General features: G+C 39.9%; 1 protein-coding gene across 1 annotated transcript in view; it reads right to left on the minus strand.

The window, feature by feature from the left end:
- The window catches only part of LOC145450801 (uncharacterized), a 57,522-nt gene that overhangs the window by 7,664 nt on the left and 25,988 nt on the right, over window positions 1–23,870 (minus strand). Inside the window, exons 18-26 of the mRNA XM_080329307.1 lie at window positions 20,703–20,909; window positions 20,001–20,121; window positions 19,786–19,891; window positions 13,687–13,939; window positions 11,370–11,593; window positions 7,090–7,309; window positions 2,294–2,322; window positions 747–790; window positions 410–662 (exon numbers count right to left, since the gene is read on the minus strand). Of these exons, the coding sequence (XP_080185433.1) occupies window positions 410–662; window positions 747–790; window positions 2,294–2,322; window positions 7,090–7,309; window positions 11,370–11,593; window positions 13,687–13,939; window positions 19,786–19,891; window positions 20,001–20,121; window positions 20,703–20,909 (1,457 nt within the window). The remainder of the gene's footprint in view (window positions 1–409; window positions 663–746; window positions 791–2,293; window positions 2,323–7,089; window positions 7,310–11,369; window positions 11,594–13,686; window positions 13,940–19,785; window positions 19,892–20,000; window positions 20,122–20,702; window positions 20,910–23,870) is intronic.

Below are 23,870 nucleotides of genomic sequence, written 5' to 3' on the forward strand. Positions count from 1 at the left end.
GATCTCAAAGTACGGTAACCCAACTATTCGTGAGGCTTCAAATTCAAATACAGCGCACAAAAGCAGTGAGCGATCTCATTTGCGCGCAGTCGGCAGCGCGGTGATTATAGTGTTGTTCGTCCGTGGCGCGATTTTTCTTCATAATGTTGATTTTCATACTCGACGGTGATGTTAGCCAGTTAGGGGTCCCAGAGACATTGCAGGAATACAATTTATATTTTCGTAATGAGCATCACAGTACCTTACCATTGATATGAATTTTGTGAAATTGCGCGCATGAGAAGTCAGCCCTAACAATTCCATAATTACCTTTGGACATATAGAGAGAACGTGGCGAGCCCTGCGATTAACATGTGTCTACATTATAGTGTTACGAGCTTAGGACATTATGGCCCTCTCTCCTGCATACCTGTGATTCATTTCCATTCTTGTCGACCAAAGTAATGTTAACCTCAGTCACTACAAGCCCCAAAGAAAACGTGAGGATCAGCCATAAGGAATTGATGAAGAGGTACGCTCCTGACATCTTGTTTTTCAGTTCCGTCAGTTTTGGTGCCATTGTCTCTCTATCATGTCTCTTCTCTTCGTCAGTCTCTGGTCCCAAATGTCTATTTATCAGATGAGTCCAGAATCGCCGTTCCACTGGCGTTAAACACACTGTTCTGTATCAGTTGCGTAAACGATTCCGTGAGGGCAATTCAATTTATTTTTAAATGTATCACATAACCTGTACAGTAGGAACTTACCCGATTGTCATGTCGTCTATTGGACCTTCGAAATACAGTTTGTCCTGTCAAGATAATGCAATCGTTTAGTCACGTTGCGGGAGTGAGCCATTATTCAGCAACTTAGATTACGCTGTTGTTGTGCATGATAAATCTAAAATTTGGTGCTCAAGGTTTGACCACTGTCAATGATGACGTACAAAGCAATATAATATTGCATTTTGAATTTGCATTCTAGTCGAAATACAAGCAATTATCACCGAATGAATACTAGCCAGCCATCAAGATTATCGGACGACAATCTGACACATCGATATCGACTATACTGACAAATCCTACATTCATTCAATAACGCCAAGTAAAGCATTTTGAAATGATGAAATTGATTTCAGTTTCAAAAATATTTTTGTTGTTTCTAAGTAAACTGCTCATCTGTGCCTAACATCACTATTTCTCACTAACTGAAACAGCTTCGTCGACGGCGACAGCATTCCATCGATGGGGAATCAGCAAATATGATCATGCCATGATTTGCAATGGTATAGGCACTGTCAAGACCGAGACGCTAGGACAACGGCTTCGGCCTTCTCTACAATATCACGCTTCAGGGGGAAGTAATCTTTTAGCTATAATGACGTGCCTCGCCGTCTCCATTATCGTCTTTAATCGCTAAAAAGCGTTTGTCAGGTATCGTGAATAGCTCGTAGTTCAAAATAAAATGAAGTTTATGATCATGTTATTTCCGGTCGTATTTATACTTCGATTAGGGAATATTACTTATTTTGTGGCGACTATGCCCAATGCGCATGTAAGAGAACACAGCGTTGTACTGACGTTAAGTTTCTAAAACGTGGGTGCTCAATTGTGTGGCCTATTTTGTCTCAATATTGCATTCTTGCGGTCCGTGGCCTTTACAAAATTTGAAAAGTGGCTCGCGACCAGTTCCGAGTTGTCGACCCCTGCTCTAAGCCAAGTTGGGCGTCTGATTATAAGACTAATTCAAGTCGTTTCGTATGTCATTTCATTATACCGAAATATCATGGTGATTCGATGAAAATATTTAATAAATGACTTTATATGGTGATCAGACTGATTTGAGCAAAATGCCGATAATCGAATCGTAAATTTGTGAAATGCTTGTATGATCTATGTTTAATTATATTTCATAATTTCTGGTTTTCGTGAAATTCTTCTCAGGAGAGCTGTATAGTGCGAAACTAGCGAAGCTTGATGTACAAAGATTCGTCATCCTCATGCTTTTGACAATAAAGTCAGATTTGAATTATCTGACCGTAATATTTGTGGCATATCATTTCCAAGATCAGCAGTTCTAATTATAATTCAGTTGGAAAGAAAGTGTGAAGGCATAATTCTAATTCTAATATAATTTGGCTAAACTGAAAGGTTTTTAACCGCTTTAATGCAGTTATGCCAGAGAATATTCGCACTTCAAAATATTGCTTGGTAGAATTGCTCGGGTCTAGGAAAACCAACTTCAAAAGTAACAAATGAAATCGTTTATATTTATCGGGCAATAGCTTTCGGATATTAAAATAGATTATACTTACGTTTCCGCGAGAATCACTTTCAACTCTGTCTGGAATAATGACACAAAATACATCAGAAAACAGGAACATGTACAAGGGTACATATTAGGGATGGTGTGAACGTGAGGTTCACGTTCGCGTTCTGTGTGTGAACCTCGGAAATTTAGAGGTTCGCGTTCACAACAGAACCTTGGTAGGTTCTGCACTGTGAACCTTTTGGTAAATTGTAATTTTCACTCCATTATAAGATCTTTGGCTCAAATTTATTGCATTTCAACTGCGGGCCACTCCATGCATGGTGCTGGCAGCATAAAAACTCAACACTAAACGAGCATGCACCATGCACCTCGACAACCTTAAAAGTTTTACTTGCTTTGTTGCAAAAATTTTCCCGGAATATCCAGCTTTCCGTTTGTGAATATTTAGTGATTCTCAGCTGTGAGCCTAACCCGCAATCGATATACGTAGTCAGCGAATGATGCTTAGTCAACCAATCAATGACATTGATATCGTCTTCTGATGTAAAAAATCGAACGGTCGTACTGGGTCAATCTTGATTTCATATCTTTACTGTATCATTAAAACCAAATCCGTGCGATTAAGGTGCGTGCTACTGCTGCATAACTTGTTGTTTGTGGTATCGGTAGCGAGTATAGAAACCCGTTGTACACTCTGCTCAATATCAATGTAGCAATACTCAGACTACGAACACATTGTCCGGTCTGGCTAAGACCGTTAAGGCTTAAGCTTATATTCCTTGGTAAGTCCTTGTCGAAATTATTGGCAAAGCGACGGAATGTACTGATTTTATGCAATTATTATACCTTTGATTACCGCGGTTGATACATTTAGCGACGTTTAAAACGCCGATATGTACTTCAGCATTGTGGCATTATGTGGGCCGAATCTTCGCTAGGTATCGTGTACATTAATATAGGGCATATTAGGCTATCACTTCATTGAAAGAAAGGGTTGGAATTAGCAATATGACGTCACGTGACGTCACGAGGTTCACGTTCGTGTTCACACAGAACCTTTCAAAAAGGTTCGCGTTCACACGAACCTGAACCTTTCAGAGGTTCACACCATCCCTAGTACATATATATGTGTATTAGGGATGATGTGAACCTCATGACGTCACGTGACGTCATATTGCTAATTCCAACCCTACATACATGATAACTAGCGACGACTCGGGCCACATAAAGCCACAATATAGTGAAGTATATATTGACGTTATAAACGTCTTCAAATGTATCAACTAGAGCAGGAGTCACCAACACGCGGCCCGGCGAGGTATTATTTTGCGGCCCGCGACTTGATTTTGTAATTTCGGAAGAACGCTTAGTAAAGCATTTTGAAATGCTAAAATTTATTTCAGTTGAAACATAATGTTGTTATAGTTGTTCGAAATAAGCTATTCTTCCGTGCCCAATATCATTATTCCTTACTAGCTGTGGCTTCGGTGATGGTAATATCATTCCATGGAGGAGGAATTTGCCGAAATCAATGGGCATATTGCCTTGACGTATACAATGACCCACCACTGCCAAGACCGAAACGCTTGGAAAACGGCTTCGGGCTCCCCAAAAGACTGAACCATGTCTAGATAACCCCGGTATCGATTCTTAAGCCCAGGGGTGGCCAATCTGGAGCAGTAAAACGACAATTATGCGGTCGTCGACACTTATTTCGATTAGGATGAGTTGGCGGCCGTCAATATGTAAATTGAATTAACGAATTGACTCCTTAATTAATGAGAGGTTTGAGGTATTCTTGAGGTTTTCTTCTTAATCTAGCAGTGCCTTTGTAATCTGAGCCCCACAGTACAGATGCAAACAGCAGAGAAAGTTGATGCGCCCCATAACGAAATACCAATTTGTAATCGTGTTCTCCTCATCACCAAGGAAATGTGTTTCTGTTAGGCCTACGGTTGGGTGAATCCAATATCTTTCCACTATATTGCCGATCCTAAAGGGATGTCAAGAAATACCAGCTTGCAACAAAGGGGACTAATAACAATTCAACCACCCAAAGATGCAGCACAACATTAATAACGTCCCTAAATTTTCGGAGACACCCCATGCATCAGCTTTACCGGCGAATTTAATCACATATAGGCTGACAAAGGATAAATATTTGATAGTACTATGTGAAAATATACTTGTATTATTGACGAAATTCACACAAGAATATGAAAATATATTCGCGCCTGGCGCGACTGGACAACGAATACCTGTGCATATTCATAACATAACTATACTAACTATTTGGGTTCGCATAGTAAGCCGATATCAGTAAATAGATTAGTCCGGAGTTCATCGGCAATGGACATGGACAGTTTAACGTGAGTACTTGACCTCCAGTGAATTCATTACGACTATGCACTAGTTTAGCGCTGCCATACGTCCGGAATTTCCCGGACATGTCCGCAATTTGACTGTTTAAACTAGCGTCCGGGAGGAATTTCTAAAATATGCCAAATGTCCGGAATTTTGAAGACTTGACGTAGGCTCATAATTTTTTCGTAAATTAACATTAAAGCATTATTTTTGGGAATATTTATGCTGATGCATGATATGTTTCTTCGCGCTGCGCGCGATTTACGATCACACTCATTGATTTTAATATGGGGACTACTCCTTCGCAAAAGGTGCAATAAAATATAAGCAAAAACAGCCTTCATTAACTGGAATAAGCCTAATTGTAATCGCAATTATAGGAGAACAGTATATTCCTAGAGATCGTTAAGGCCGTTCAAGTTCCTTATTCAATGATATAGAGTGGTTCCAAACTTGGCGGTCGTTTGATTTTATTCTGGGGTTTGCGAATATGTTGGACGTAATCAGCTGCCAAAATAGCCCGTGAGTAAGTCTGGGCAACGGTGCTGAATTCTTTTAGTAATCAGCTCGTCAAATTTTGATCCGGGCCGCGGAACATTTTAAAATGGGAGATGGAGTCGTGACCATAAAAGATTAAAAACCACTGGTTGTGGGGTGTTTATAACGCTCCGTGGTGCGCACCGGCATAAGGCTGATAAACAATGTTATCGGTGGGACAGGAACATGACTTAACCATGTACAATTACGCTCCCTGTATTCTCGAACTCATCATCCTCCACTAGCTCTACCGCTAACTTTGGTCATGTGGGCGGATACCACGAACCAGCTATTTAAATACTAGTAACTTTAGTAACTATATAGTAATATATGGAACAACCAATATTATAGACATAATTCAAAAAATTTGACGACCAGATGCATATAGAAACCATATTCATATAGCAACCTCCCCACTTTACCAGAACCTGCTCCGATTACCCTATGGTGGGCTCAAAATCATTGTTTATTTGGGTGGGAAGGGGCTGAAAAATGTGGTTTCGGTCCCGGTTACACAACACACAGCCACATACATACTTCTGAACCGGATCGTGCCCACCTCTGGTCTATGAGCAAAGCTTTGCTAGTGTGACGTCATAACTTATTTTGAAATCCTCTAGTGGGCGCTAAAGAGTGTCCGGAATTTGTGTCACAGAAATATGGTAATCATACACTAGTTGCGGACGTATAGCCAGCATAAGTAATCGAAATGCAACCGTGATTAGCAAAAAGGTTGCCCACATCTGCTTTGGTAGCTGGAAAGTGTTGCAAGATATCGTGCGCAGCTCATAGTTCAAAATAAAATGAAATCATGATTTTTTTTGTTGTGGGCGATTTATATTTCTTCAATGAAATATCATTTCTTTTGCGGTAACCATGCCTGTCGCTCATGTCAGCGATTACAACGTTGTACTGAAGTACAGTTATAAAAACGTGGCTGTTAAACTATGCGTTTCCTATTTTATCTCGACATTGAAGTCATGCGGCCCGTGGTCTCTACAAATTTTGAAAAGTTGCCCGCAACACGTTTTGAGTTGGCGACCACTGAACTAGAGCAATCAAAATATATATTAATGCCGTAAAATCAATATCTTTCGTCGCTATGCCAACAATTTCGACGAGGATTTACAACGGGATATAAGCTTACGACTTAACAGTCTAAGCCTAGAGATGGGCCGTGCTATAAGTCAGGAGTTACGGAAAATAAGAAGAATATCGGCCTGGTGTAAATGATCATGAGTCGACACACTCCATGGATACCCCAAATCAAACAAACAAACAAACAGTCTAGGCCAGACTGGACAATGTATTCGGCATCTGGGTTTTGCTACGTTGATATTGAGCAGAGTGTAAAACGGGTTTCTGTACTTGCTACCGAATGATCCCATTAACAAGTTATACAGCACGAGTCAACACCCCAATCGCACGGACTTGGATTTTAAGATAAAGTGAAAATATTAAGTCGAGATTGACTCCGTACGCCTGCTAGATTTTTTTTATATCAGACAACGATATCAATCTCGTTAATCGGTGGAATAAGCATTATTCGATGACTACTTGTGGTGTTTTTCGCTCTGGATGTTGTGTGATTGCGGGTCAAGCTCAACGTAAAACGAAAAGCTGGATATTTCGAGCAAACTTTTGCAACAAAGCAAGTAAAATTTTTGAGATAGTCAAGGTGCATGCTCGTTTATTATTGATTTTTTTATGCTACCATCGCCATGCATATAGTGGCGCGCAGTTGAAATGCAATAAATTTCAACCAAAGATGTTATAATGAAGTGAAAAATTGTAATATATGTATACGGTTCACAGTTCAGAACCTACCAAGGTTCTTTTTTGAACGTGAACCTCTAAATTCCCGAGTTTCACACACAGAACGCGAACATGAACCTCACGTTCACACCATCCCTAATGTGTAGGCCTATATATACTCACTAGTAAGGAGTCCTATTTCATCTCCGATCCTTCTTCGCAAATCTTCGATTTTGTTGCTTCGAGTTCTTGCGTTCCAATCAGCAATCTGTGCTTGCTGAGCTTCATTCTGCGGAGAACTACCTTTTTCTGTTTGTTGCGACCCTCTTGGTTTAATACATAGCTGGCATCGACAGATGTTTCCCCAACCACAGCTATATCGTTGGGTTTCGTCACTTTGGTCCTAGAAACATGTAATCTGATTATGTGTATTGAATTACGCTGCTCACGCAGGGTCGTAACCTCGTAAGCTATATAATTGTTTTGACAATATATTTCTAGGAACAGTCCTTTTTTCAGTGCGATGAATTAATATCTGTCTATTCGTTGTAAATTTTGCAGTTAACGAAGTAAGTTGGCATTTCAAATGAATAATAGAGACACAAAATTCACTCATCATACGGCAATAACGAAAAAAAAATTCAGATGCATACACAATAATACACATAGGCGCCGACTTTTATTTTTGCATGGGGTGGCGGCAGGCGCGTAGCCAGTGGGGTGTCGAAACCCCCTCCTTTTGAAACGCAAAACCCAGTCCTTTTGAAATGACCATTCTGATGCTAATATATAGTTGCATTCAACAACTCGTATAATCAGTGTTAACGCGGTCGCAATCAATTAGCGAGATTCGTCTGTGCAGGCAACGCAATCTCCCGCTGAGATCATTGCGAAATTAGGTTATTGATTGCCGAGCACTCGGCATTCAACTCTGGACTGAGCACTGAGCAGTGACAGGGCACAACAATTCTGGAACACGAAAGACAGACAAGAAATATGATTACAAACGCGTGCGGTCAATCAGTAATTATTCCTTACCTCCAACACAATGGGTTTTACTTAGTATTGAGTAGCTCGCATCGCGACAATTGGTTGCCGATCAACTTTGCGCTCCGAGAATATTTATCACAAAAATGGTTCACAAAATATTTTCAACGCGGCTTGGGGCCCTCATCGATGCAAATATTGCACTTTAATTTGTGGAAGGTGACCGTATATTTGGTCATCAGATCGCGATAGGAGATGGTGTTTCTCAGAGCACGCGATGAAATCTAAGTTTCTAGCGATGAGGTCGAATTTTTACATCTCATAACGATCGGTAGTTTGCTAAAATCAGCATCAGTACGCTGTGCGAAAAACATAGTAGTGATCAATTTTATCGGACTTTAAAATCGGCCGGCAAGGTTGCGATGATACCGAAATTGCAGACATGCCGCAAACCCGCAAAAATTACAATAACAGGGTGCGCTAGTCACACCTAAATGCCCGGATTCGGCAATGGCAACGAGCAAGATTTGTTCAGACGCGTGTACAAGTTTTAATCAAAAAGATACCTAAACACAAACAATATTACACTCAGAGATTGTTACTGCATGCAGACGCGCCAAATCAAACCACCGCCGATAGTGCACATGAGATATCGACGACACATTCGCATACAAATGATTTCCGCTAATTTGCAGGACTCAGCATCGATATTACGAGTTGTGAATTGACATTTCAAAAGGACGGGATTTCTAGTTTTAAATTTAAATTTAATAACGACAACGCGCTGGTTAATATCAGCCGGGAGCCTACGGCCTACGTAGGTCCCGATCAGCCAGTCGAATTAAATCGTGAAATGGTGCGATTTTAATTATCAAGGTGTTATTGCAGCAAGAGCAATATGGGCGTATGCCGCAACCTTATTAATGCGAGTACAAATCCCAATGGTTTGAAATTTGTTCCGCGATATGGTTGTGCCCGATAGAGTCCGTCCAGCAATGAAGTCTATTGGAACGTAGAAGGTTCCCGCTCCAACTAATCGATTAAATTTAGAATTTCCGTCACAGATAATCTCTTGATGCATCAATATTTGACAACGTAATTCAACGCCGTGCACTCATGCACTGCACAAAGCGCAGTATTAATAACAAATTAAAGGCTGACAAGTGACATCAAGAATATACGAATGTATAAATCCGACAAGAATTAGTAGCCTACAGTTGTTAGCAAACGAGAAAGCGCTCCTAATCAGTTATTCCTCAACTTGCGTACAGCACAATGAGGTTCCGAGTCTGATATCGCGACAATTGTTTGCTCATTATAACGACGGTTGAGCTGCGTTGCTGCATTTTCCGACAAAAGTCAGCAATGCCTTGTTAGAGTAATGAATATGCACACTTTGCGCAGGAATGTCTTTCTATTCGCAGGCATACACATTACACAAACACACTTTCCTATTCCTCGCTCCAATTGAAAAGACTATCACGAAACTAACTCAAGAATTAGTTTGTAAACGAATACGCGCGCGAATACAATTTAATTGAGAGAAGTAGAACGTGAATACGTTCGTCTGGTCAAGAGAGGAGCTGTTGTTTCTCAGCGCAAGCGTGTCGAAATCGACGCCGTCAACGAGGTCGCTTCGATTGTATGATTAGATTAGTGATTAGTTGATTACTAATCACGGATTACACTTTATTGGGGCGTTTTAAGCACTAGTTCGTCGTCGCCGACGAAGCTGAGTATCCAATTATTCACGCGCGTTTTGATTAATGCTAAATAGTTAGCATTTACGCGGTATCACGGACTCGCTAATTGACAGCGCAGACGGAGGGCATTTAAGCATTTTGCATGGGGTGGCCGCCACCCCATAATTGTGTCATGGGGTGGCCGCGCCACCCCGCCACCTCGTAACTCGGCGCCTATGCATACAGACATATAGTGAAAAGTTGGTCACAGAATGAGGTTTGAAAAGAAACGAGATATGTACACACAAATGTATAGAATAATAGATGTAGGCTATACAGTAAAAAGCTTCACAGTCACATAGAACAGATTGTACATGTTTTTAAATAACGATATGAAGCTGCAACGAAATGATCTGTTGATCATCGAGTGTACTGCAGCTTTCTACTGAAGCTGTCTGCATGAAAAGAATACCTTCAGCTGTAGATTCAACGTGTGAAGTATGGAAACTTGGTAAATTTTCCATTCCTTCAATGAACCCTCAAGAAAAGTGCTTCCTTGCATCAATATGAGGGATGGTGCCAACCCGTGAATGGTGGTGGTTCGTGTGAATGCGGACGCTAACGGAACCAATGATGTCACCAGGCGTGGTGTTGGTATAATTCCCACCGGGGCCTACGATACGTAGTATCGTAGGCCCCGTTCCCACCCACCCTAAATTTCCGTAAGTTATATATTAACGACTCGGCCATATTATGTAACAATGCTGAAGTACAGGCTGACTTTTCAAGTATCACCAAGCGTCCACAGGAACAAAATACAATATTAATTGCATAAAATCAATATTTTCCGTCTCTTTGCCAACATATTTGACCAGGACTTGCAAGCGAATATGATCTTACGCCTTAGCGGACGGGATACGTATTTTTAAAGCGTGGTTAGACTATTGCTACATTGATATTAATCGGAGTGAAACCGATTTCTATACTTGGGACAGATCTTACCTTAAAAACAAGTCATTCTGTAGAAAAACCCCAATCAGACGGATTAAGTTTTTATAATACAATGACCATATCAAATCCCGATTGATCCCATGCGACTGCCAGATTTACATCAGACAACGATGCATTCTTTACATCATGCAACTTCGTTCATGTACATAATATATTGGTTGATTAATTATCAACAATACGCTGACCACGGACATGGGGTGTATTTTGTTCTTGCTGTTGTGAGATTGCGGCAAAGCTCACAACAGAGAGTCACTAAATATTCACAAACGGAAAGATGAGTATTTTGAGCAAGCATTTCTGGCAAAGTAAATAATGAGGGTATAATGACAAATGAAAACGGTACACAGTGCAGAACCTTCGAAGGTTCGTTTGCGTACAAAACCTCCAAATTTCTGAGTTTTACACACCGTTCATGCTCGCATTTACACCATTCCTAATCGATAGGTTGCTTCAACAATGCATGAACATTTTCACACGAACCAGAACCTTTCACGGGTCCGCACCATCCAAAGCACAGCACCACTATACTGAGATTTCATCTCATTTTGAGTTATAAGCAACAAGAAAAGAACCACTCAGTAACAGTGAATGTAATACTGTACTGCATGCATTTGCGTTACTAAATGTGATCAGTTACTATACAATCAAAATGAAATTACATTGATTTTGTTATTTGAGCAATTCTAGAAGGTGGTGTCAGAATTGATTGGTGATTTGAAAGTATAGTGCAGCATGAGAAAAAGGTTAAAAACCAATGGTACGGACAAAACACTGTCTGCTAACCTCATCGCTATTGCTCTGCGACGACTTATCTTCTCTCGTGCCCCATGATACGTTATCCAAATTGCAGTAGCTATATATCGGCAGAAAGATGAAGGCGGAAGGAACACAAATGTAATACATGAACCCATGAATTAGGCAAGTCCATTCGGTAGGGTGGATGAGTCCGGTAAATGCGTACAGCGCGATCATGGAGAACAAGAATAGCGAAGTAGGATTCAGGAACGCTGCAAAATTTTTTTCAGATCTATTTGAAGAAATAAGATAACTATAGGACGAATTTTTGACATTGCAAAAAAGTTTAAATTTTGTCGAAATTGTAGCGTTAGGTCAAAAAACTGTCAAAATTGTTTACAAAGTCAAATTTTTTTGCATCCTGCATTACGTTTGTAGAGTGGATGTTTGCACTGTGGGTGAGTTTACCATTTGACATTTCCCATCGTGTAGCCTACTTTATCAGGTCTGCCGTTGTAGACGGTCCATTGTATGCTTAGTGCGAATCATACATGGTCAAATGAAACAAAAACGTTGACCTGGTGTTATGATCAACGTACGGCCACATCCTAACTGAAGCAAGACTGCTTACGCATTGGTTCCTATATCAAGAAGCGCATGATGGAAATTTGTGATTAGACAACATTGTCAGAATCAGGAAACACGGTGTGTCATCAGCAGTGTACGCACAACTTCAGTGTTGCCAGCCAACAACTGTTGTTGTTGAACGCTCTTAGTAAGGACAGACACTTTATACCCGAGAACGTAGGAAAGTATCTTTCGTTGTAGTCAGCGCTGTGGATTCAGTACATTTTGCCACCGACTCCAACTCAGAATCCGACCCCATACATTTTCAATATACCGACTCCAACTCCGACTCCTCATTCTTTAAACGTACCGACTCCGACTCCGACTCCGGCTCCAACTCCAACTCTTTTCTCAAGAGAACTCCGACTTTAACATAGTATTACCAATTTATTTCGAAAATTATATGCCTCATTGACGGTTGAATGACTATCATATAACCATTAAACAGATTGAAACATATGATTAACGATGGCACGCAAAACTTCTTCATTGTGGTACAGCTCCAATTATTCACCATGCGATTAACATGGAAGAATGCATGTCTAAATATCCTTCCTTTTATTGATATTTTATAAGTTTTTGTAACACGGATTCTCCAATACCCTAATATGTATGAATCATTCAAACATGACATATCTAATCCTGTATAATTAAGATGTAAATAAAACAAGCGAGGTATAGCTCTTTTGTATGAGTCAGCAACTAATACCCAGATATAATTTACTAATTTTCTCATTACACAATATACTGATTACATACACACACTTTCATCAATAAACATTGGTCAAAGATGAAATTTAGGAAGTAGTCAAATAGCATATAGTCTATCCAAGGACTAGGACTCGCAGTCTTTCTTACTCATTTGTTTGACCCAAGCAATATCGTTACGAAAAACAATGATTGATGGTACATAAAAATCCTTTTATTAGTAATTTAAAGATACCTTTGAAAGCAATTGTTTTTATATTAAAGAAGTTGCAGTCGGAGTCCGAGTCAGAGCTGTCTTCACAAACTCTGAATCTGAATCCAGTCAGTATTTTTCCCACGACTTCGACTCCTGCCACTATAGTTTTCACGACTCCGACTCCAAGGCGTGCTAAAAAGAGACTCCAACTCCGTTAGGCGAAAAGTTAGCCAAACTTCGATTTCAACTCCGACTCCATAGCCCTGGTTGTACTACAACAAATTTTGATGATTTATACCATAATGCGTGATTGACTACTGGAAGTCTTCATAGGTCCCGATTTGGTAACATATAGTTTTTTTTCATGTGGAAATTTGTCAGTTCTCAAGTCAAAAAGTTTTTTTAGGACAAACTACATCGTAAGGACATACAGTTTCAACCAGGAATGAAGATAAGTAGTACAATTCCAACATTATGGGTCAAAACGCCTGATTTACTTACTCGACGGCACAATTTTGTCAAAATTTAGTTTTTTAAGGTCGGAAATGTCAAAATTTTTATATATAGGTGAAAATACCCCATTGTTGAGTGAAAAAATCGCTCCACTGAAAACCCTCGGTGACTGATAAAAATTTAGTACAGCCAGTACAGCAGCTGAGGCTCATCAATAAGAGTGGTGAACTAAAAATAGGTTGGAAATCGTAATATATAAGTTCGCACACATTATACCTATATTTTTAGATGTTATAAAAATATTTTAAATCAAATTCATTTAACTGAAGAAATTTTTCTAGTGCTTAGTCACGAAAAATGCTGGTTCCCCTACATACTCACATTCAGCTAGCTGCGCAAAGACTCCAACGAGAACTGCCATCATCAAAAGCCCATAAACCAAAGTCAATATGCCTGCTACCTTGATTTGGAAGTCTTCCGAGCACGTGTAGCATATCACAGTAAAACAGATCACTGGCGTTATTGCTATTATCAAGGACCATATCACTGAAATGTTGAATACGGAAAGAAGTGCTCCTTGTACTAGGAGAACGACCGTTGACGGTCCGAGAAGAGATGCGGCCATCAGCAATCCCTGAAGTATGAAACCAATTTAATATTGTATCATTATTCAACTGTCGGCGTTCAGAGTAGCAAAAAATGAATGATATGGCTTCAGCAACGTACTACAATATGGACCGAAGTATATTCATAATTGACTCGACCGTAATCACTGGTCAACAAAATGAAAAACAAAAAGATTTGCAGAACATCTAGGAGTCGATCCTGGGGTTTTCGAGGTTGCTGATTACTTGCCAGATTGTCACTAGAAAAGAAGATAGGCCAACTCTACCTCCAAGCCCAAGATCACTGTATTTAAGTTTGAAAATTTCACTTGGTAGTAAGTAAATCTTTGACTTTTCTACTTTTATACTACATATAAATATATAATCGACCATTAAGAACGATCATGTCTTTTCAAGTAATTCCATCAATATTACCATGACCTGATGCGAGATCTTCGTTAGGCAAAGAAGCATTTTGTAAAGCCTAAAAATCGTACGTTTGCACAAAGGAAACATATTTTCTCCTGTATCAATTGGTCATTTTACCAAGACGAAAAAGAAGTATCAAGCTATTAAATTTGTCCTTGGAAAGCCCAATTAAAATACTCATGTCTCTCATCTCTTTTGACTTGTAAATGGCTTATCTTCCTCTGGGCCGGGGGTGGCCAACCTTTTTGGCAAAAGGGCCACATTTCATTGACGAGCAATCGCGCGGCGAAAATCTTTCAACGTTTATACGTCGATATTATTTTTACTTGAGTATATTGCGAGTCTGCTGTAGGCCCTATATTGCTGGGCTCGGTTTGCAAGAACTGGACTATTGGGCGCCTGGACATATCGATATCGAAAGCTTCGGCCAACATGCGTCAATCATTCTATGCCTATGCTTCATCGTCGAGCGAGCGCAAAAGCAATGTCGCATGTTGAACGACACTTTCTCTCGTAATCGCGATCATCATTAGACTTAATATGGTACATTTAGTCGTTCATTCATGGAGGGGTAGCAATATTAAAGCAAGAAATCGAGCGAGAACATATTGTGCGAAGCAAGAAAAATAAATTTACTTTAGATAAATCTACTGTAGATTTGGAGTATTTGGCTGTATTAAGGCAAGCATCGCCTCTCTGGACGCTGGGCGATGCGAAGCCCTAATGCCCCAACCTTGAATACTGTCCAAACACTACTACTACACAGGACGAATACGGCCGCCAGGCCTTCAGACAAGATACAAGGGGCCCTATTATGGGCGCTTGTGGCACATAGTGCTGTGGTGTAATGCCACAGTGCTCGTCACAAGCGTCACGGGGGGAGGTTTACTGCGGTTCCACCAGACCCACAAAAAGATCTATCGCAGAATATTCTGCGTTATGCAGAATGTGATTCGTCGTTTGCACCGTATTTTCTCTGTAAATACTAATTATGATTATTTGCGTAATGAGTATGCGAAACGTGAGTTACATATATATTTTGCAAGTTGTATATTTTTAATTGTATTGCACTGAGAGGCATATGATAATTTTCGAAGCTTAAGACAATTACCATTTAGATTTCCAACAGCCGTGGGCAACAGTAAAAGTATGAATCTACTTTTTTACAGTTAATACGTTTTGTTGTGTTGCATGGTATTTCTGATGGCTTTGTAGTCTGATTGATAAGTGTTGAGTTTAAGCTTTATACAAGATTTGAGAGTTTCGTCCCCTATACGAGATCGTAGGCTCGTCTTTATGCTATTCTTAAATGCGACGACCCATGATAACATAAGTAGGTGGAGCCAAACAAAGTCACTATACAGCAGTATACAAACCCAGTGTAATGTGTGATACGTCAGTGACGTGGGGCCAGGGGAGGCAAATGCCTATTTATTTAAGCCTGAAAGGAGAGGTAAAGCGCGGTCATGCCATGTCTTACCTGTGATAACGCAATTCATCGTAAATATATTTGAATTTAAAATAAATGATATTAAACGAATGTAATTATCGCACTGATTCTGACTTGACTTCTCCATTCTCAAAGTTTTCGGAGATAACATAATAACGTTCCGTCACACGCCCACATTTTAACAACAACTACAAAGCTACGTCGTCAATCAAGAACGTGGATAGCTATGACGTTGTTTGTAATTTGAATATATAATTGAGAATGTCACTTCCCACGGCAGTTTATTTCTCGCCGTGGATCAAGATGACAATGTGTATTTTAAAACTACAATGTAATACAGGCACGCCGCCATGTCTCCTAGTCTCTTCGATCAGTAAACGAATCGTGCAATCCAAGATTTCGTGTGGGTACATCGAATTCGGGAGTGATATTGGTCGCCGGCGCGACAGCAACCTAAATTTGAGGAATTTGAAAAGGAGGTCCGAGCCCCTAACCCTGAATACGTCAATGTACTAACCTCCTAAAGACATGTTTATACTGCCACAAAGATAATTATACTGGTCGTGCTGAAGATTTAAAAACAAGTTGCTACAATATTGATATATTATGCAGAAAAATAAAATTTCGCAAATAGCCATATCTTATGCCCAAAACAGCCATATATAGCTCGAGATCCATAGGTTCCCGACCACTGGCACATCATATCCGTGAAAGTCTCCAACTATGATAAATATAATACCACGAAATATAATGTTGTTGATATCTACAGAGTTTGAAAATAACAAGTAGATTGAAGTTTTGAATTTTATAGTACGACTGAGCCGATTTTCTACGTAGCCCATACTGCGGCAAAATAATATTTTAGTTAAAATAGCCCCATGATTTATCTTAAAAAATAAAGTCTATTTGAAAGAAAACCATGGTCATATTCGGAGACACGTTTCTATCTCAAACTCAAGTTGCGATCAAGAAAGGAAAAGCCGAGTCCAACTCGATTCGAGAGAGCGTTTGGTATTCCGTTAGGATTTCGAGCGTTGCTCGGTTTCGAGTCTTTACTCGATAGATTTGACAGCTTGATTGATGACTGCTTGCAGACGTCTGCTACAGGGTTGGTGCGATGACATGCAAAATAAGGTCAAAAACATGCAAAATAAGGTCAGTAGCGACATGCAAAATAAGGCCAGTCGCGACATGCAAAATAAGGTCAGTCCGCGCATAAATCCAAATCTATACTTCAATTACAAATCCAACTTTTTTCTTATGAAAAATAAGTTCAAAATATCTTCCCTGTATAGCAGCCTACTTTCAACATTGAAATTCCTTATCTATATCCTAAATCCTGAGATGTTTAAATCAAAAGATAATCATGATTATCTTGATTACGAAGTCAGTCGCATGTAGAATATTATTATCAGTCCGCGCATAAATCCAAATCCACACTTCAATTACAAATCCAATGCTTTTATTATTGAAAAATAAATTCAAATTATCTTTCCTATAGTAATTTCATGATTGACATTCCCCATCTATATCCTAAATCTGAAGATGTTTCAACAAAATGTAATCAGACGATTATTACGATTACGGGGTGAGTCGTGAGTCGCATGTAGAAAATTAACAGTCCGCGTATAAATCCAAATATTTACTTCAAATCCTACTTTTTTCTTATGCCATTGACCTTATTCTGCAATCTGCATGTCGCGACTGACTCTATTTCGCATGCCACTGACCTTATTTTGCATAAGACTGACCTTATTTTGCATGTTGCGACTGACCTTATTTTGCATGCGGCTGACCTTATTTTGCATGTGACTGACCTTATTTTGCATGTGACTGACCTTATTTTGCATGTCGCGACTGACCTTATTTTGCATGTGACTGACCTTATTTTGCATGTGACTGACCTTATTTTGCATGTCGCGACTGACCTTATTTTGCATGTTTTTGACCTTATTTTGCATGTCATCGCACCAACCCTCCTCGACGTCTGCGGTTATGTTAATTGCTCTCGATCTGGCAATCCGCGGGTTTAGATGTGATGTTGGTAGCCTTGTATTGCCTTCAATTACGACAACACATTATACTAGAATTATACGCTGGATGTATAGAAGAAATAACACCGCTCAATAACATGACTGTTTGACATAAGCCTACTGTAGTAGCCAAAGCAAATATTTTCAGATAATGAAACATCAGACTTCATTCTGAAGTCTTCATGCGCAAGCACAAGCTATTCATTGGGTTACTGCGCGGACCGGCGGTTGAGAACCACTGATCTACATTACAGGAGAAAATGGATTCCGTGGCGATGTGCCAATTCAATATTGGAACAGATTAGGAAAAAAGGTCATTAATTTATACTTCAAACGACCATTCATTAATTTGCTAAGACTGGCAACTTCAACTTCAAAGTGTTTTGCAAATAGTTCGAATTCACCCTTATTGATCTTACTACTCCAAGTTGGTAATTTTTCCATAAACCACAACAAACCATCTATAAACAGGTAAATTAGGGTTACCATACGTCCCCTTTTGAGAGGATTTGTCCTTTTTTACTTTTTAAAAGCGTCCTCGGAGGGCGCCCTTTTGTCCTCTTTTTTAAAGATTTTGGTCAGATCTACGACCAGATTCTACTGAGATGCCGTAAATCAGCATCAAAATAACGCTGCGGCGGGTATTTTGGGAGCTGAGCCGAAATGTTGATCCTTATATTTTGTCAACCGACTACGAAGTGGGAAATAATTCACCATTTTCTCAGGATAACCCTCCTGTTTCGCAAGTCTGAAAATTCTGAAAAAGTGTCCTCTTTTCAGATTTCCGAAATATGGTAACCATAAAATAGATGCTAGTATCAGTAAGATACTGGCAACTTGGCAATTAAAATGTAGATAAATAAATTCTAATACGACAATACACCTGTTTCCAGTAATATTTCGCTGCTATCTCCATATCACAGCTAGCAGTGCGTTCATCCCGAGGCTGCATTTAATACAAAGGGTGTTTTGAAACACTTTATTTGAAGCAGGTTTTAAACAGTGTTTTAAAAATGCCTTTAAAAGTTTTTTTCAATGTTGTATAATTATGCCATATTTGTGTGAGTACTTTCGAGAAAAATTGTACTAGGAACCTATAGACGATTAGCAAAAAACAAAAATAATGAAAAACATGTTTCAACCTACGGCATTGTTTTAACACTGTTTGTTTTAAATTTATTTTTGTTTTAAATGAAACCCTAGTTCGCACACTAGTTTCACAAGTCATGAAACTGTGTCATTTCTGTTGTAATTTCTAAGAATCCCGTATACTTTGCGTTGTGTCTTCGATCGCTGACATACGACATGAAGAGATTGAAAATTAAATCGATTCATCAAGGCTGCTCAAATTGTCTATGGGATAATTTGATTCGAAACCGGTAGAATATAAACGACGGAAGCCTATAACTTCCGATCTTCTGATGTTCCGACTCATGTTATACATTAGGCTTACCATACGTCCTCTTTTAAGAGGATTTGTCCTCTTTTTTGACTTTTTTGAAAGTGTCCTCGGAGGACGCCCTTTTGTCCTCTTTTTTGAGAGTTTGTTCTCTTTTTCGAAAATTTAGGCAGATTTAGAGCAAATTGCGAGTGATATGCCGCATATTAGCACAGAAGTGAAGCTCCGGCGGGTGTTTCGGAGTGAAAAACGGTGATTTTAGCTCTGAGCGAAAAGATGACCTTTTTTTCTTCTGGTCATCCACCTGGCAATGTGGTGTAAAAACGTTATTTTGAGCTCTGAGCAGAAGTGATGACCTTTTTTTTTTAGTCAACCGATCACAAAGTGGGAAAAATTAACCGGTTTTTGAGAATTTTACTCCGGTTTTGCAAGTTGAAAATTTCTGAAAAAGTGTCCTCTTTTTTGATTTCCAAAATATGGTAAGCCTATTATACATAGCAGATTACATTTGAACAACGTTGATTGTGATTGCTATTTCACTTCGCTGTTGAAAATATATCCTACTTGATATGCTATATATCCCCAAGATATATTTTCATTCTCGTTTACAGCAACACGTGCATCCAAAAGAAGATCCAGTATATTCGCCATAGTTGAAGGCCCCCAACGTCTAAAACACAAACTCACAATATTACTTCACATATGTATTCCGCATCCTTACGTGCAGTCAGGCTCGGATTGCGGTAGGCTAATTTTCTCCGATGATTTATACAATTTACCTGCGTTGTTTGTAGAATTCATTGAAATTCTCCGGAGCAAAAGTGTAAGAATCGGATGTTGAGGAATACTCTATTTTGTATCCTTTTTTTAGCATCAATGTACAAAGCCATCGGTCCTCACCTATTATTAAATTGATAGTTTATTTGTACTTATACGTGGATTTGACATTCTAGCTGCACTAGAATGACTAGATGGCATTTTTACGACCCGCAATATTCTTTAATACCGTATACGAATCACGTAAAACACCGTATCTGATACAACTTTTTCAAATTCTGCTTCGACTAAACTACGGGCCTTATAAAATGGGGAAAGGCACCATGCCATGATACTTTCTAAAGCAGGGTGTTCGAGTACTCAAAGGATTTTAACAGTCCATGCGAACTAATTACGACCATTTTCACAACTGCTTACTTACTTGAGAATATTTGAAGTCAGTAGATTCTACTTCTACTTCAAGTAGTTTCAAGTTGCTTTTTAAAGTACTACTTCTACTCGTACTTGAGTACATTTTTGCGTCGCTACTTCGACTTCTACGTACGTAGTTTTTCTAACTACTTCGACCACCTTTTAGCGATTGTTAGAGTTGCGCTTTATACCTTATACCTTTGTTAAGTATAGAGTACTAAAGTATAGAGTCGTTGCTGATTGTTATTATTGTATTCTTCCTCATTTACTCCTAACATATAAGAGAAGCTTGCCTTGATCCCATTGAACTTTGTGTCGAGCTTCAGTAGCTCTCTGCATGTATGTTCCTGCGACATTCACTTCGTTCAAAGCACTCCCACGAAAGAGACTGAAGCATCCGGGACTGCATAATACGCAACCCAGTATGTCCTCCGTCGACTTTTGCAGCCAATGCCCGACTGCATACTCAAAATGTTGAAACCATACCACCGGTCCGCTCCCTAAGCATTCAACAACAGCAAATGTCATTACGCCTGCCATGCCTGGACGTTTGCTTTCGACCAGAAGAAATAAAGCATATACCTCATATGCATTTTTGTTGCCGCGTCTACACGATTATTAAGAGGCGATCTCCAGTGTTGGGATCGAGTCGCTGCCTTCGAGTCACGAGTAATTTCGAGTCATTCCACTTTTTGACTCGAGTCAAGTCAAGTCAATCGATTTTCAAATGGGACTCGAGTAAAGTCAAGTCACTCGATTTCTGGAGGTGACTCAAGTCAAGTCGAGTCAAGTCAAGTCAAGTCACGAGTCAAGTCACAATTCAACCCAAGTTGTATTTTCTAAGCATGAGACATGATAACGTCATTTTATTTTGCTAGCCGTCTGAAATACAGATTAAGTGGTCATTGATTTTGAACCGATGAACTAATATAAAGTTAAATATACACGCAAGAAGGCGCTGTATCGCTCACATATACGTAGAACTGCTAAGCCTTAGTTTATTAGTCACCAGCCAAGATAGAGAATAGATTCGAATCGATAAGATGCAATACATTACGCATTTACAAATCGATATGATACAATTCGAGCCTGCGCCAATGGTTGAGGACTGTCTAAACCAGTGCTCTTCAACCTTTTTCGTCGTGGTACACCCTTTTAACATTTTCTCGAAACTCGTACACCCCGGACCATATAATGCACCGAAAACGCAGAAAGCCGCATTTTGATTACATATTCAATACGTCCGGATTCCAGCGGGGAGACGCCATGGCCCATGGACGACAAATACTCAATTGAAATTTGCGACTGGGAACAAAACACCACGGAGAGCTCACTTGCGGTGTTATGTGCCTTCACTTATTTCTTGAGATATGCCTTGCGTAAATTTTCTTATTCTAGAAGCAAAACACCCCAGCAGGCTTACAATATATAATTTATGTACGAAAATCGCGAGTATAAATGTCAAGAAAAGATACTAAAATTATGTGTGCAGTCGCGCGCAGCGCGAAAATTTTGCCCCTTGAATGGATTGCATCGAACATTTTGGTAGTTTCACATAATATTGCCAAAATTTTATTCATTCTCAGCTCACGTGATCAGATTAACCCGTAGAGCTGATGGAGGGTATCTTCGAACATATTGGGCACAATATTAATGATGCATCTTCCTGTTTTTATTAATCACTTAGTTGCATGTTGTTATTTCTTGGCATCCCACCAGGATTGTTTGTATAGTTATTATTATTGTTTCTATTTCTCATCAATGACAGTGACGATAATCGCATGTTTAGAATTTGCGCGCCACGACAGTGCATTTCTTAAAGTTTAGTGTCTTTGCTTTGGTTAATGAGGACGACTTTCGCTTGCACGCGCACTCCCACTGTTCATTCTTTCTCCCTAACGTGCGTCCACTTTCAGGACTCTGCTGCTGTCTTTGGAGCTCGGCTCACTCTTCTTATAGCTAGGCTTTTCAAGACGCTACGACGGCGGCGAGAGAGCTAGATAAACCCCCGACACATAGCATCATGGCTGAGCCGAGACTCGAACCAGCAACAATTGGTTGCATAATGACTGCCGCCAACACACGCTAATTTAAATATGTGTAGAAGGTCGCAAAATTATGGGTTTGCGGCTGAATGAGATCGTTCGTCCGAAGGCTGAGCACCTCTGGCCTAGCCGAAATAAGGATGAACATTTGAGCAAGGCTGCAACGTATAGTAAATGCTAAATACGAATCAGGGCTCGAGGTTACTGGACCATCATCTAACGCAGTGGTTCGCAAACTCGACCCCCTGGCTGCGCAAGCATGTATTCTGCGCTATTCATAAGCTTGCCGCAGGAAGCACCAATTCAAAATGTCTGAGCTGTAGCGGTGGTTTCCTCGAGAATCATAAGACAGATATCACAACCTGAAAACATGCTAACTCCACCCTGCTCTACTCGAAAAGGGTGTCCGGTCAATACCGAGAATGGACATTACCGAGAAGGCAATACATGCAATACAGGAATGTTATGCATATGAACAGGTCGAGTGTGTGCATAACGGCGTTGCCGCATTCGGTATCAATTCTCGGGGTATAAATTTTTCGTCAACGTCCGTTATATTAAGCTAGATTCTTGGCATTGACCATTCTCGGTAATGCCCATTCTCGGTAATGTCCGTTATCGGTAATGTCCATTCTCGGTAATGTCCGTTCTCGGTAATGCCCATTCTCGGTAATAGCATTCTCGGTAATGTCCATCTCGGTAATAACATTCTCGGTGATAGTATGGAACCCTCGAAAAGGAAGTAATCACTAATCAGTCCATTACCAAGGTTAACTGATGAGAAACATTGGCTTGCTTTACGATATTACACATCCAGTCAATCTGTTTTAAAGCGTAAACTGGCTTATCTATAGTGATAGGTATAGTCATCGTATCATCGGTTCATCATAATGTGGATCTGGTACACCCCTGTACTGTACACTCAATCCGAGTGGTACACAATTCAAAAATGATGGTACACCCTGGGGTGTACGAAACACACGGTTGAAGAGCACTGCCATATTGCTCATTAACCTGTGCGTCAACCTGTACTGACGAATAAACCTGCCTTTGTGATAGCTAGCCATCGGCTTATTGTAATTCGGATCTGGTACACCCCTGTACACCCCATCCGAGTGGTACACCCTTTGAAAATTCTGGTACACCCTAGGGTGTACGAATTCAACTTCAATAAAACAAGAGGTTTGGTTGAGGTAAAAACAGAGAACAGAAATCACTTTACTGTACTAGTTTACGACAACGTAAGCTGTAAGCTTCGATCACTTCGTTTGCGGTCAATTTATTTGGTGAGAGAACAATGGAGGCTCAGTAAAACGCTCAATCATTAAATGATTGGTCGCTCTCACGGGTTACACCAGCGTTTCGCAAACAATCTGAACATATCCAAGATACAATGATTTTGATCGATACCGATTA

Source organism: Botryllus schlosseri, chromosome 11, assembly GCF_051294905.1.
Source record: "Botryllus schlosseri isolate E-star chromosome 11, Bs_hap1, whole genome shotgun sequence".
Classification (NCBI taxonomy): Eukaryota; Metazoa; Chordata; class Ascidiacea; order Stolidobranchia; family Styelidae; genus Botryllus; species Botryllus schlosseri.